This window comes from Protopterus annectens, chromosome 2.part2 (assembly GCF_019279795.1).
Source record: "Protopterus annectens isolate FY-2018-M chromosome 2.part2, PAN1.0, whole genome shotgun sequence".
In the NCBI taxonomy this organism is placed as follows: Eukaryota; Metazoa; Chordata; order Ceratodontiformes; family Protopteridae; genus Protopterus; species Protopterus annectens.
Genome location: NC_056730.1, coordinates 1,114,040,148 through 1,114,055,558, shown reverse-complemented (window position 1 = coordinate 1,114,055,558; position 15,411 = coordinate 1,114,040,148). Strand labels below are relative to the sequence as shown.

The 15,411-nt window shown below is 40.1% G+C and overlaps 1 protein-coding gene across 2 annotated transcripts in view; it reads left to right on the top strand.

The window, feature by feature from the left end:
* UNC45B (unc-45 myosin chaperone B) overlaps nucleotides 1-15,411 on the top strand; it is a 373,967-nt gene that overhangs the window by 94,866 nt on the left and 263,690 nt on the right. For both annotated transcript variants that reach the window (XM_044064331.1, XM_044064332.1), the window contains exons 3-4: nucleotides 3,535-3,571; nucleotides 13,756-13,931. In XM_044064331.1, coding sequence (XP_043920266.1) covers nucleotides 3,535-3,571; nucleotides 13,756-13,931 — 213 coding nt within the window. The remainder of the gene's footprint in view (nucleotides 1-3,534; nucleotides 3,572-13,755; nucleotides 13,932-15,411) is intronic.

The following is a 15,411-nucleotide window of genomic DNA, read 5'->3' as shown; positions in this document are numbered from 1 at the left end:
GATGTCTCCTTTGTAGACATCTTAGAGATCCTTAAACAGAGAGGTGGCATGCCCACTGTTACTCCTTCTGATGAGGAGTCAGTGTACCTGAAGGCTTTCGGGTCCCAACCTTCTGCCTCGTGGGGGTCTCCACCTTTTGATGAACTTTTAGACCTTGTTAGTTGGAAGGTGTGAGAGACTCCTGATGCAATGGAGCCAGTTCCCAGAAGACCCAATAAATTTCTGTCTGCCCCCAAAGAGAAAGATTTTTTGTCCAAGGGCATGCCTGTAGATGCCATGGTGGTGGTGGCAGCCACTAAGAAGGAGCTTTCGGAGACTTCTTCATCTGTCCATCCACCGAATGAGTCTCGAATGATGGACAGATATGGGAAGTGTATCTTTCCTTCAGCGGCGTTTACACTCAGATCGCTGAACTATCTAACACATTTTAGGAGGCTTCAAAGAGATCTCCTTAAGGAGTTGGGAGATACTCTACAAGGTACATCTACTGAAGGAGTCCCTGGGAAGGTGTCTGCTCAGTTGTCCACCTTAAATTCCATCGTGAACTCCTCCATGAGGCTGATTTCTTATGTAGCTGATGGAGCGAGCAGGGCAGCGGGTTCAGGAATTTCCCTTAGGAGACACTCCTGGATGTGCTTATGTCATTTTGTGGAGCCATTCAAGTCTACCTTTACCAACGCCCACTTTGACAGTTCTTCATTGTTTGGACCTAAGGTAAAAGATACATTCACCAGGTGCGAAAAAGAAGGTAAAACGCTCTCTGCCATTGGAGTACATTTTACCGTCCTCTCTAGACCATATCCTAAGAGTGAGAGGGGCAGTAAGGTGTGGCTTAAGAAGTCCTAGAGATTTTTCCCAGATGCACAGGGTGATTCCTCCTTCAGAGGCAGAGGAGGAGAAAATGGTAGAGGCAGGGGCAGCCCTCAAAACCAGGGAGGCCGCAATTAATTTCGAGGCCACCCCTATCAGCGCTCCTGATGTGGTGCCTGGCTGTACTTCTCTGGAGCCAGTTGGGGGTCGCATATCTTTGTATCCAGAAGCCTGGCTAAACATCACCCAAGACAAATGGGCACAAAGAATAATCACCAGAGGTTACTCCATACCCTTTTCTCTTCCACCCCATGCTCCCAAGAAGATCCCAGATGTTCCACCCAATCACAGGGATCAATCAACTCTAGAAGTGAAAAAGTTGCTTGCAAACAGAATCATCCAAACCGTCCCCGCAGACCAGGTAGGATTTGGAACTTACTCCAGATTCTTTTTAGTGCCAAAATGTACAGAGGACTGGAGGCCCATCTTGGACCTCAGCAAACTAAATGAATCCATAATGAAGGACAGGTTCCGGATGGTGACACTGCAGTCTATACTCCCTTTGTTAGGGAAAGACAATTGGATGTGCCCCATAGACCTCCAAGATGCGTACTACCATATAAAAATGGACAGAGTGTCGAGAAGCCACCTACGCTTCCAGCTGGGAGCCAGTCACTACCAATTTCTTGCTCTGCCCTTTGGTCTCACCACAGCCCCCAGGGTGTTCACCAAATGTATGGCAGTAGTGACAGCTGACCTTAAACGTCTAGGATTCCAAGTGTTTCTGTACCTGGATGACTGGCTCCTGACCGCCTCCACCAGGCAGCTATTCCTTCAAACCAGAGATTCCACTATCCAACTTTCTTCCCAGTTGGGGATCACAATAAATTGGGAAAAGTCTGCCTTATCGCCCTGTCAATTTGTGACTTTTATAGGCGCAGAAATAGACACAGTCACCATGTTCATCTACCTGCAGAAAGAGCACAGAACCACAGTCAACAAGTTCTCCATCTACTTCCTCTACAAAAAGTCAAGGCAAAGACAGTGCTGAAACTCTTAGGGACCATGGCCTCCACTATCATGTTAGTCAGTCCCTCTCACCAGATTATATATGCAAATTCTTCAATGGTCTGCCAGTTTCTAAAGTGACTCTGTCAAATTGGATCCTGAGCTGTATTTCCTTTATTTATTCCTCCAATGGAAAGACTCTACCATTCAAGATTAAGGTTCATTCTACACGATCCCAGTCTACATCAGCTGCCTTCCAAGCCAGAGCTCCAATTGACACTATTTGCGCAGCAGCAACTTGGGCTACCCCTCATACTTTTATCACTCATTACAAATTGGACCTGATTTCAAGGGGTAGAGCCTCCTTTGTTTCCACAGTACTCAGGAGTATTTTTCCGTGAGCCACCCAGGAATAAGGTGCTAGAAACACTGTCCCATATGTAAGAATGAAGGCGAGCTAGTACTACAGAACATAAAGAAGTTATGTACTCACCATAACGTTCCATGTTTGTAGTCCATCTCACCCTTCATTCTTACGAAACGACCCACCTTCCCCCATCCTGAAAGGATCTGGAGACAGGATAGTGCTTCCTTGGTAGGGTGGAGACCTTTCATTACTGTTTGTTCTTTCTGGATTACCTTAGTTTCCTTTTCTCTATCTATAGTTTAGCAGCAAACAAGATCTGGGGATTGTACTAGTGCACTATAGGATACCTACCTAGCCACGGGCCAACTAAGAGATTTTGAGCTTTGTAATAGGCTGAGTCGGAGCCGAGGATCGACTCCGAACCCATATGTAAGAATGAAGGGTATGATGGACTACAAACATGGAACGTTATGGTGAGTACATAACTTCTTTCTATAGTAATGAACTAAGTCCCAGCACATGACTTGGTATGGAGTTTTCCTTTTGTAAGTTTGTGACAGGATCAAATACTTGCGAATTTTGTTGAAACAGGATGCTGAGGAAGCAGCTAGGAAGTCTGGAAGAAACTACTCAAAAGATAATAAGAAAGATAAGACTACAGAAAGTGTTATTTATGGATAATGATAGTAAGATACAAATATATAAGGTGTTTTTGTCCTGTTGATTCTTGATGTAGGTCACGCTCAGATACACTAAATGGCAGATCAGATACAGGAGGATATTAGAAAGGAAATTAAGGAGTTTATTTGGGATAACAAAAGAGAAAGAGTGCAGTGAGGAAAACTGATACTGACAACGAGACAGGGTGGTTTGGGACTTCCACATTTCAAAGCACACTATATAGCCATGCAATTCAGACAAATATATTCACTGAACAGTGGGAAATGTTATTCATCAAATATTAACATGTGCATAACTAAATGAAACTATTAACACTAATAGATTGTTTCATTGTATGTTAATTTGTATTACCTACAGTGCGTGTGATACTAATTTAGATTGCTGTATACTTTTACAGTGGAGAACTTTTCTCACTCAGTCTTCTCCAAACAGGCTCTGCCCAAGATGGACTAATCCAGTTAACAAAACAGAAAAAGTAAATGAGTCTCACCCTGAACTTGTTAGGAAGATATAACAATTGTGATTTGAATCTACACTACTCACTTATACTGTAGTCTTGACCCTTTTTCATTACTATTATTTCTCTATGAAACACAAGTTGTATTTGCATCTTTCTAAAGTTTAGTGTCTCAAGTTGTTTTATATCTGGTAATTTTCTCTCTTTTTAGGAAAACTATGTTCAAGCAGCATCTGATGCATCCAAAGGTATGTATTACTACTGTCTCTGCAGGGCAGTTTTCTTGCTAGTGTTGACTCTAGGCACATATATAATATATTTACTGCGTGCTGATAAGAGAAATCTTCAGAAAACTACCACAAGACACGTATTTTGTATATTGTACTTCTTAAAATACTTTTGCATTGGTGTCATTTGAAAATTATACATTTTTAAATGTTGACAGCATAAATCTGATTTGTTAGGTCAAATACCTTTCATCAAATGTTTGTAGAAAAGGAAAGCAGGCATAAACTCTATTCAGCAATAATGCAATATTGCACAGACAATAAAATGCAGAGGCTAGTTAGTGTAAAGTGAAAAAGAAAAAAAAAAGAAAAAATAGAGTACATTGTACGTAGAAGTCATTTTTCATACTGCTTTTAGTTTGTACAGTAACTTAATACTTTAACATAATTATGACGTAACTGTAGCAAATAAAATACAGTAGAAATTAGTGGGTGAGTAGAAGAAAACAAAGACTTCATTAAACCTGTCAGTTATTTGCTGTCTCACTGCTTCACTTTAAGGGAGGAGTTTACAGATTTTTTGCTAGTGTTCGCTAGGCCAGTTAGCAAAGAAATGAGGTTTGGTAACAAACCAATTTGTCCTGGGATATCTTCTGAGTGGGGTTAATTAAATATATTAGTAGGTGTATAGAGAGTGGGGGAGGTATGGGTTAAATAGGGATGGATGACTGGGAGGAAATGAGGTATTTCTACACAAGGAAATCCGCAAGTACGGCAGGTGCACGGACCAAACCATGTCAATGAAGCACAAAACAACACGTCCAGCACCAAAGGGTGAAAAAAAATTATCCACTTTAATGTGGCAGCTCCAGCAAATGGCATAAAATTTAAACCATGTAAACAGACCGGTTTCGGCAAAAATTAGCCTTCCTCAGTGCAATAACAATAGAAAACACACACAATGAATTTAAATAGTCATCCTAATCAAAATACACTGGAAGATCAACTTAACTCATTTAAGCCAGGTTTGAACAAACCCCCAACCTAATAATCCAACTGGATTCTTTTTTATTTAACATGGTATGCCAGCCTGTCTTAAACATTCTATTCCCTGTAACCTTATCAATAATAATAATAATAATAATAAATGTGAAATGGGCAGTGATATGGGTCATAGTATGTTTAAATAATGAATCAGACATTCTTTTAATTCTTATGTCACTGAGATGCCCGGAAATATGAATCCTCAGTGACCTAGAGATTTGCTCCACGTAGAAGGCAGAACAGGAGCAAGTGGCTAAGTATATGGCCCAGTCAGTGCTACAATTCCCATAACACAAAATATCATATACCTTAGATGTATTTCTGCTTGTAAATTGTTTAGTGCTGGATGTGTTGTTTTGTGTTTCATGGAAATGAGGTATGGTCAGGGAGGGACTTAAGGGATTTATGCAAGTAAAATTGGGTAAGGAATCACATTTTTGGCGTGAACTTGTTAGAGGAGTTTACGTCCAAGATGACCTGTAGGTATTGTTGGGCAGGTAAGCCTTGGATTCACAACAGTTGGGGCAGGGGGATTAAGTTTAAGTGATGGTCTTGGGGCACAATGTTATGCTTCAGGTTTGCCTTGTAGTGTTACTGTAAGCTTGGTGTACCAGAGCTGGGAGTTGTGGGTTTTCCTGATGTCAAGGTTTAGATTTGGTCAGTCGTTAACTTCAAAATTTTTTTTGAGCCCCCCCCCATTGGTGGTGGTGGGGTTTGGAGCTACAGCAGGATTCTCAATGGTGCAGTTTTGTATTAAGAGTCCACACTCTGCTTCTATTTTAATCCATTTACATGATATTGCAGTTGCGGCAAGGTAGTGATAACATGACATTTTGAAAGAATACCCTTATTGGGCTAAGGTATAATCCATCATTTTAACAGCTGTTAAGTTGTATGAGGGATACTTGAGTGGTTTGTTTCTGGTCTTGGTTCTGCCCTTAGCTATGGCTTTGTTCCTGTTTCTACCTCTGGAGCAAGTGCAGAGTTTAGTTGCAAGAGTGCAGGTTCATTAGTGGAGTTCCCCCGGTCATGTTTGCTTGGGTGGTGTGGTGGCCTCTGTAGTAGGAGTCGTACCTTGTGGTTCTGGATTCATGCTGGCTATCTGGTGTGGATTGGGCTCGAGGTGCACTCAGGTGCTGTGGGGCTGTTGGGAATGCTTGGTGTGGTTTATTAAAAAAAAAAAAAAATACTGAAAGGAAGTGGGATGGCTGTCGGCAGGTCAGTAACTTTTAGAGTGCTCGGCTTCGGTTCGCGTGCTGTGATGTCAGCTCACGGCCTTGAGGTTCGGATTTGAAGAGTTTCTGGGATGACCAGATTTTGCGTCATGTTGGTTGGTTCCACAAGGGGGTGGAAAAAAAAAAGGTGTTTGTGATTTTATAAGTTGTGCCAAAGGAAGCGTGAGGATGAATGGAGTTTCAGACTTCATGTGGTTCAGGCAATGCATGCCAGCACAAAGCGGGTTCAGAAGTAAAATGTCCGTTTGTTGGTTTGTCACATGGGCTTTGTAGTCAAGACATTGTGCTCGCATGACATACAGTAAGTAATTGCTGTGAAGGAACAAATCAGCAGGTAAGCTATTTGAGTTAAAATAAGAACTTCAATGTCTGGCTTTTCCGGTTTTGTCACTAGGGGGTGGTGTGTTGAGGGAATGGAGTTTTGTCGCGGCTGTACTTTTGTCAAGGGAGGGTGGAGAGTATGTGCCTGCAAATTCATACCTCTCAACTGTCCAGTTTTGCAGAATGTCCAAATTTGGCCTAATAATTTTACTTTGTTCTCCATAAAATTTGTGGTTTCTGACAATGCATTGAGGTTTGAAGTGCTAAATAATGACATACAATTGAGCATCATCTGCAGCAGTAGATGCATATATTCTTAGCACTAAGCCATTTCCACAATGTGTGGAGAATACCACAATGCTTCATAAATGTATAAAGTGAACCTTTGGGGAAATAGTATGTTTTGTAATATGCTTGACATCGCTGATAGTTTCTAATTTCATGTGGGATCAAGAATTTTCTAGTTGGGGAAGGATTCAGCTGGCTATGGTGCTTTTGGCACAGATGATTTATGGGTGTTGCCAAGTGAGGTGTGGGTTGGCTGGTGGGGGGATTGTGTATGGGCTTGTGTGTCAGTGGATCCGTGAGTGTGCATGCATGTGTGGGTGTGCCTGTGGGAGGTAGTCAATGTCTTCACTCTTTGATTGAAATATTAATCTTGTCTGTGTTGCCTTTGGTTGACCCAGTTTTGCATCTTGGCAGGATGTTATTGACTTGCTGCTTGAACATGTGACTTTGCTGATGGGGCAGGTTGAGAAAATGCGGCATCTTCCTTTTTGCGGGCTTTAAGGTGACAGATTTATGTGCACAGTGCATGCACTATGGGCACCATGCAGTTTTACTTATTACAGAACCCAAAGCGTAACAGTTAACAGAGCAATTTGAGAATGAAACTTTTAATTATGTATGTTTCTGCAAAAATGGTTTGCCATTTATGTTATACATATTTGACTTTTCAGTTAATAAAAAAAAAAAAAGAAAGAAGAAAGTCATGTTTCCCTTTTAACAAAACGAAGCTGCTCATCCCCATATATCCACGGTAACTGGTTAGAGTTAAGGCCTTGGGTGCGGTAGGTGCATGGTTTGAATACACAGACAGGCCATTCAGCTTTCGATGAGTCCTAAGGTCTCTATAGAGTAGGATTGCAAAAGATGACTAAAATAGGTGGGAATAATGGCAGGGGGGTGGATCAGGTAAGCTTTTAACATAGAATTGATTTTCAGGCATATTTTGGCTCTTTATTTCTCTGGCTAGGTAATAGACTGTTGAGTGCAGACTTCATACCCTTCAGAAAGCAGGTCGCTAAGAAGGGTTCATTGTGTCTTATATGTAACTTCGGCTAGAGCTGCACACAGGGGTAATTTCAGCGACCTGACAAAGAAACACAATTTCATGGGAAGTATGCTTTGCTTACGCAATGGGGCCATGAAATAAGGGGGTTTCCTGGGCAATGCAGCTCAAGGGTGCTAACACAAATCCTGTCATTCTACCACTTTTAGTTTTAAGCTTTGCTCTTCATTCTAGTGAGCCCATGGTTAGACAAGTCAGATCATTTTGGCTTTTGGTAAATCCTTGCAGAATGAAGTCACTGACAATGAAGACTTTGAAGTACATAACATAGGATTACAGGAAGTTACTAGGCTATTGGCTCTGAGGCCTTTATAGGCCTAGCCAAGAGTTTAGCTCATGTTTAGACAACTCAGGGGGGGAGCGCGGGTGGGTCACTCCAGTGCATGTCTGTTAATCTACTGGCTTTCACGGTTTAGGGGAGCAAGATTTTCATGCTGTCCCTATTTAGGCTTTTGTCACTCCCTCTTCCATTCTTCTGGCTTTGCCCAGATTTTGCAGCCAGTGGTTTGTAGCCATCTGTTGCTGAACACAGTTGTATTTTCTGTTGATTCTGCTATTTGTGTTGTGTCAAATTGAGAAGGACGATTGGCTCGTATTTTACAGCTAGCTGCAGTATGTGGACATTGTGGCCTGAGGTGACAGAAGAGACAAAAGTTAGCTCATTATCTAGTCATTTCTTATACAGTGGGGTTTCTGTATTGTACTTTTGTATAGTTTTCAGAACCCAAGGTAGACGTTAAGTGGGGGGGTATGGTGCCAAGGTGTTGCTGCAGAGTTTCTAATTATATCATTTGGGGAATTGTTTTTGTTTCAGTTCTTGTATTTTAAAAGCCAAGATATTTACTCTGTTTTGTTTTGTTGCAGACTGCAGAGGAATGGAATTTGAGTTTATGTTGATTGGTGATCGGAAGTGAGGGACCTCGAAATCTTATGGAAGCTGTTCCAATGGAGGTCTCGGTTTCTTGAGTGGTGCACAATGAGATCACAGATGGTGGAGTGCACAGCGAGCAGTGGTCAGTGCCTTGTCAGAAATGGTTTTGGAAGGTAATGGATTCTGCCTGTGGGGACGTTTGATTGTGGGAGTTGTGCATAATTGGTTATCAGGTAATCCTAAGTCAGTTCTATTGATGACTCAGCAGGGTTGAAGTTTATCAAGGTAGTGCAGGGGCATGTTTAAGGGACATGGGGACATGGTCACCCAGGAAGGGGGATTGTTAAGGGGAAATTGGGGTTTTCACAGCTGAGGTGGAGTCCATTCATTAGAGGATCATGGGTACTCTGAGGCCACTGGTATGCTAGCTAAATTGTAATTCTTATATACAGAATGGAATGGGTGCCACAGTTTTTGATATGGAACTTTGAGGAGCATGACTTTTATGACGTGGGTGAGGAACATTCCTCAAGGTGAGGTATACTTGAGAGGTATGGATAGGGAGGTATTTTAAAGTTTTCAGCTTCTTAGGCTTCTTTGCAGTTTAATGTCATGATTACAGCCATTTGCAGATCAAAGCAGCAAATTGGAGGGGTTGCCAAGGTCGCATTGTACATGAGTTTGACTTTATGTTTAAACTGATATTGGGTTAGAGTGTTTGCATGGGGATTTTATTGTATTGCTTGTTAGGAAAATGTTCTTAGGATAGTTGGAATAGGAGTTAACTGGGTCTATTCAGTGTTGATAGGTTGTATAGAAATAACTAACTGATTCCCTTAAATTTTGGTATTGAAATTATCTTTCATATGCAGGATCTACAGTTGATATGGTAAATACGCAGTTAGGCATGTCAGATTTGGTTGAAGTTTTGGGTTGCATTTACAGTTATCTATTCAGGTTGGTGTGTTGGTAGAGGGACCATGATCTGGTGATAGGAAAAAAGATATACCTGCAACTGCTAAAGATGTCACACTTTGTAAACTTGGAGAAGAAAATACGAACCAGGTGACACCACCACGAGCTTCAAACAACAATGAAATCCTTTATTGGATGTAGTCAAAACACAGAAATGTAATAAAATCCCCTTAGCAAGGTCCAACAATAAGCGCTTTTGGAACAAATCCTTCATCAGATCACAGTTTTAGAGGAAGGGGGTTCATTTAAAAAGAAATACCAACCAATCAAAATAAAGTATTACACAAAATAACCAATAATCAGTGTGGAAAATGTGGCCTAAATAAACCAATCAGATAATGCTTAATTTACATTTCAAACACTACTTGTGAACAAATCAGCATGCACTTACGAATGGAAACTGTTTAACAACTAAAGCAAGCCAAACAGAAACAACTATTTCGCACTTCTCCATGAATTGTTATCATGTTGGAAAGCCAAGAGAAAATGCAATACACGGTAAACAACAATAATGAATGACCATGGGAGATCATGTGGATTGGCTTTAGAAGGTGTATTCCTACTGCCATTGGCCGTAATTCATGTGCTATGATTGGATGACTTCATCTGTCCAAAGTACATGATTGGACCATGATAACTTAATGCAACTGGTGTATTTTTCACAGTGTGTATTGAGATTGGTCATAATTCATGTGCCAAGATTGGATGGCTTTATTTGCCTGAAGTACATGATTGGACCATGACAACTTAACGCAATTGACGTATTTTTCATAGAGTGTACTGGGATTGGCTATGATTCCCAATACCCGTGGATATATTTCTGTGATTTGGATTATCAAGTTTTTTTATGTTTTTATTCATTCAAAGACACATTTTTATGTTTTTTAAATACTCACATTAATTACTATGTTAGCGACACATAAACTGGATTTAGTCTGTTTAATTATTTAGTATCCCTTTGTAATGCATTATCAAGAACTGTTGCTGTTAAGTATTGTATGTCACCTCCTATGCTCTTATAGCTTGCCAAGAAATTTCCACATGCAGATGAGTTGAAATTTTACTATTATGCTTTTGACTCATCTCCGCCATCGGTGGAAATTCAGAGACACAGTACCATGTTATTATGACAATTTATCTTTTTTCTGATATTTGTAAATCACAGCATGTGGTGATAAAGTGCATTTTAGGCACTTGTTTAAGAATTCATTATTGTTGATTACCACGTAGTGCATTTTCTCTTGGCTTTCCAATGTGATAATTCACGTAGAAGTGCAAAATAGTTGTTTCTGATTGGCTTGCTTTAGTTATTGAACAGTTTTCATTCGTAAGTACATGCTGATTTGTTCACAAGTAGTGTTTGAAATGCAAATTAAGCATTATCTGATCTGGTTTATTTAGGCCACATTTTCCACACTGATTATTGGCTATTTTGTGTAATACTTTATTTTGACTGGTTGGTATTTCTTTTTAAATGAAATTCCCCTTCCTCTAAAACTACGATTTGATGAAGGATTTTTTCCGAAAGCACTTATCGTTGGACCTTGCTAAGGGGATTTTATTACATTTCTATTTGTCTGTTTTCAACTACATCCAATAAAGGATTTCATTGTTGTTTGAAGCTCGTGGTGGTGTCACCTGCTTTGTATTTTCTTCATGATCTGGTGATAGGAAGCTGATATGGTCATAGGGCTTGATAGGTGTTGGTAATGTTTCATACTAGGTTAGGGTTTAGATGGGAGTACTACAAGAACCACTTCAATTATGCATGAAGGAATTTTGTAGGGATGGTTTTGTAAGCATTGTAGGTATGAGGTTTTATTTTGGGAGCTGGATTCTTTGTTTACATCAGTGATAGAAGTTTAAGCAAGGCATGTGGTTGGAGTTTTCAGAAGTTGGCATGTTCTACTTTCTTGTGTCGTGGCTAGGGTTTTAGCAAGAAGGGACCTTAGGAGGTACTGTCAGCAAAGGTGAGGATGACATTAGGTGCTGTGCTGTATCGGATAGTTAGAGGGATGGCTGGATGAATCTTTAACGATTATTATATAAGGCTGCTATTATGGGTAGTTGCTTATTGTCATGATGGTCACTTAATGCATGTTATGTTATAATGCACAGTTGATGATAGGATTGTTACTGCACTGACTTTAAAGGGATTTTATTTGGTTATTACATTCATTGGGTGGTAAAATGAGGATGTAAGGGGCTTGAAGGGAGACAGTTGCATCTGTGTAGTTTTATTGGCCGTGGGGCTTAAGGTTTGGTTGTACAGTTGGCTGGTAATGTCTTTTAAATCCTTGAGGCTTCTGTTGGCTCTGAGATAAGGATCATTTAGCCATGTGTAGTGGTTTTACTGGGTTGTGAATTTATGGTTTGTTACACTGGCATTAAGAAAGGGATCAGTAGTTTGTTTTCAGTTGTTTGGGTAAATCCCTATTTTGATATGTGATAGGGCTTTAGAAGGTGATGATACGGATCCATTTTAGTTAGTGGGGATAGGATACACAGAATGATGTTGGCCTGATGAATTAATGGTGTTTAGATTGCTGAAGGTTATTGGAGAGAGGGAGAACAACCTTGTTAGGTTGGTGGGCAGAAAAGAGGGACATGTGTGTCCTCTTCTGTTCCCCCTCTGGTTTGCTGCTTCATAAGTAAAAGAAATGGTATGTGCAATTCAATAAATGGTAAATGATGTGAGTAGTGGGAAGCTGCTTCATAAGTAAGTGAGTTCGCTGCTTACTGGGTCAGGATGAGCAAGGTCACGCTGTCCTGGATAATATTACATGGATGTGGACATTGGAATTCAATCAGCTATATTGTGTTGTCATTTGTAATTAATAAATATTGGATAACAAAATTATGTTTATCAAAGTTAATAAAGGTCGTCAAATGTCATTCGGTGTGATGTGTTTATTGAAGGGGACCAGGACAAATGAGGTTTGGTAACAAACTAATTTGTCCTGGGATGTCTTCAGAGTGGGGTTAATTAAATATATTAGTAGGAGTATAGAGAGTGGGGGAGGTAAAGGTTAAATAGGGAGGGATGATTGGGAGGAAATGATGTATGGTCGGGGAGGGGCTTAATGGATTTATGCAAGTAAGATTGGGTAAGGAATCACATTTTTGGCGTGAACTTGCTACCCACTCTCCCTCCCTCCCTCTTGGTAGCAGAATAGTGAAGATTGCGGTAATTTGTCAGATCAGGGAGGATGGAGACGAGGGACAGGTGTGCCCTCTTCTGTTCCCCCTCTGGTTTTGGATGGTCATTCCAATGAACTGGGAAAGGAAGTGAGTATTGAAGGTGGCTAGATAAATAAGCAAGTGGGGGTAAGGACGCTGCTTATATGGTTGGATGTTAATTCAGTAAGTGATACAGGAAGTGAGTAATGGGATGCTGATTCATAAGTAAAAGAAGTGGGATGTGCAATTCAATAAATGGTAAATGAAGTGAGTAGTGGGACGCTGCTTCATAAGTAAGTGAGTTGGAGGTATGGATGCTGCTTACTGGGTCAGGATGAGCAAGGTCATGCTGTCCTGGTTAATATTACATGGATGTGGATGTTGGAATTCAATCAGCTATATTGTGTTATCATTTGTAATTAATAAATATTGGATAACAAAGTTATGTTTATGAAAGTTTAATAAAGGTCGTCAAATGTCATTCAGTGTGATGTGTTTATTGAAGGGGACTGTAACAAAGTGATTTAGAAAGTATGTTCTTGAGGCAAGTGACAGACAAAAATGTTAACAATCAAAAAGCTTATAGTGTCAGTTATATGGCTGCATAATTTCTTAAGATATTAAAGTATCAGCATCGGAGAAAGACAGTTAAGCATCTGGAAAAATGCTTGTGCATTGATGAACTTACCTGACTTAGGAAAAACAAAACCTGTCAGGCTACTCTGAAGAACTTCCTACTTAAAAAACAATAACAAATAGAAGTTCTTGATATGACTTCTCAGTGTAGAGTACATCCTTTTGGGAATATTTTATATATATATATATATATATATATATATATATATATATATATATATATATATATACACCAACCTCCAAATCAGAGATGAATGTTCATATCTAACGTTTTTTGATGAATGCAGCAAGTTAAAGTACAGCTGTGCACACAGGTTAAGATGAGGTTATTTTAGCTGAATGACTGAAAAGCAGGATCAAAGTTTTTGTGAAATATTGAGAAGGGTTCATACACATAGCAGATTAGGAAAATAAAATGCTGCTAAAATACAATGAACTGGTGCTAGTTAACAAAGAACAAGTCTAACATTTCTTGATAGATGCCACTTTAACCTCGTCTACCTTTCTCCCAAAAAATGTAAGAATGTGCTACAGTTGTGAAGTACTTTAATACAGGATGATAAACTAATAGTGTTATTGTATGTTTATACAGCTATTGATGTCAATGCTGCAGACATTAAGGCACTTTATAGACGAAGTCAAGCCCTGGAAAAGCTGGGTAAATTGGACCAGGCATTTAAAGATGTGCAACGATGTGCAACAATTGAACCCAAGAATAAAACCTTCCAAGAAACCCTCAGGCGGCTAAATATGGAAATAAGTGAAAAGGTAAGATACTCAATGTCTTATGAGCTGGCCAATTTTAAACCAAACTGATTTTTCATCTAAAAAGTGGGTGACTCGGAAAAGGAAAATGTAGAAAAAAAGCTGGAAAGAAGGAAGGATAGAAGAAAGGGAGGCAGCTTGGATAGAAGGAAAGAAGCCCAAGTATTCATCTTGTATTTCACTGACCAACCTGGCATTAACTTACAGGCAATATGAGAGAACATGTATGATAACACCCTTAACCAGCAGTGATAGCAAATGATGAGTCTGCATCTGTCTTTTCTGTGTGGTGCTGGGGGATATCCACACCAGGAAGGCAGTAGTAAGGTTGGGGATGACAACTGGCCAAATGAAGAAATATGAAGGATACTATAGTCAAAGATCTGACAGCATTATTGGAAGGCATGTTGAATCAAAAGTAATATATAGGATGGTACCTAAGGATATAGGGGAGCAGATGGCATGACATTCATCAGAGTCGCACATTTTCTGTTTTATTAGGCTAGGAACCTGCAAAATTGAAACTATCTGTGATGTTACTGTTTAGAGGAGGATCTATACAGGAGCCTTGGATAAGTATGTTTTTTCTCCATGTTCAGCCTTATGGAGCCTCTGCTCAAGGAATGGTTATTAGACTTATGGAAAGTAAATAACTGTATGGTGTGTACTGATATGGCTCTATGGAGGGTAGGTCCTGCCAATACAGAGAGTCAAACTCAATCCATTAATATGACTAGACTGCTATGAAGGAGGCTTAGGGACATCCATTAAATGTAGCCTACATTAGGTTTTCGAAGTCTTTGACTCCATCCTATATAAAAAGCTATTGGTAAAGTTGAGAGGGATGAACTTACATAGGAAGGTTTCAGTGGTGACTCAGAAACTTGTACAGAGAAAACCAGAGACAGAGCTAAAGAAAGAAGAGAAAGAGAGAGCGAGTGTGTGTGTGTGTGTGTGTGTGTGTGTGTGTGTGTGTGTGTGTGTGTGTGTGTGTGCGTGTGTGTGTGTGCATGCGTGTGTGTGTGTGTGTGTGTGTATGTGTGTGTGTGTGTGTGTGTGTGTATGTGTGCGTGTGTGTGCATATGTGTGTGTGTGTGTGTGTGTGTGTGTGTGTGTGTGTGTGTGTGTGTGTGTGTGTGTGTGTGTGCATGTGTGTGCATGTGTGTGTGTGTGTGTGTGAGAGACTGAGAGAGAGAGAGAGAGTGAGAAGGAGAAGTTCTGGAAGTCATTGAAAAGAAGAAGAAGGGCATGACTTCCTTAAAAGAAGTTAACAGCTACATTGTCAGTCAGTCAATAACTACTAATCCTAACCCACTCCCATGAGTTTTAATTTCCTTGATGATATTTACTGTTAACATAATGCAACTGCAGACCACAGCTCATATGAGAACTGTATTCACCCCAGTAGGATGTTTCTGTTTTACTTGTAGTAGCTGGAATGGAGAATTAGTATAGTTAAGCAGCAGAGTGTGAGGGGCAATAT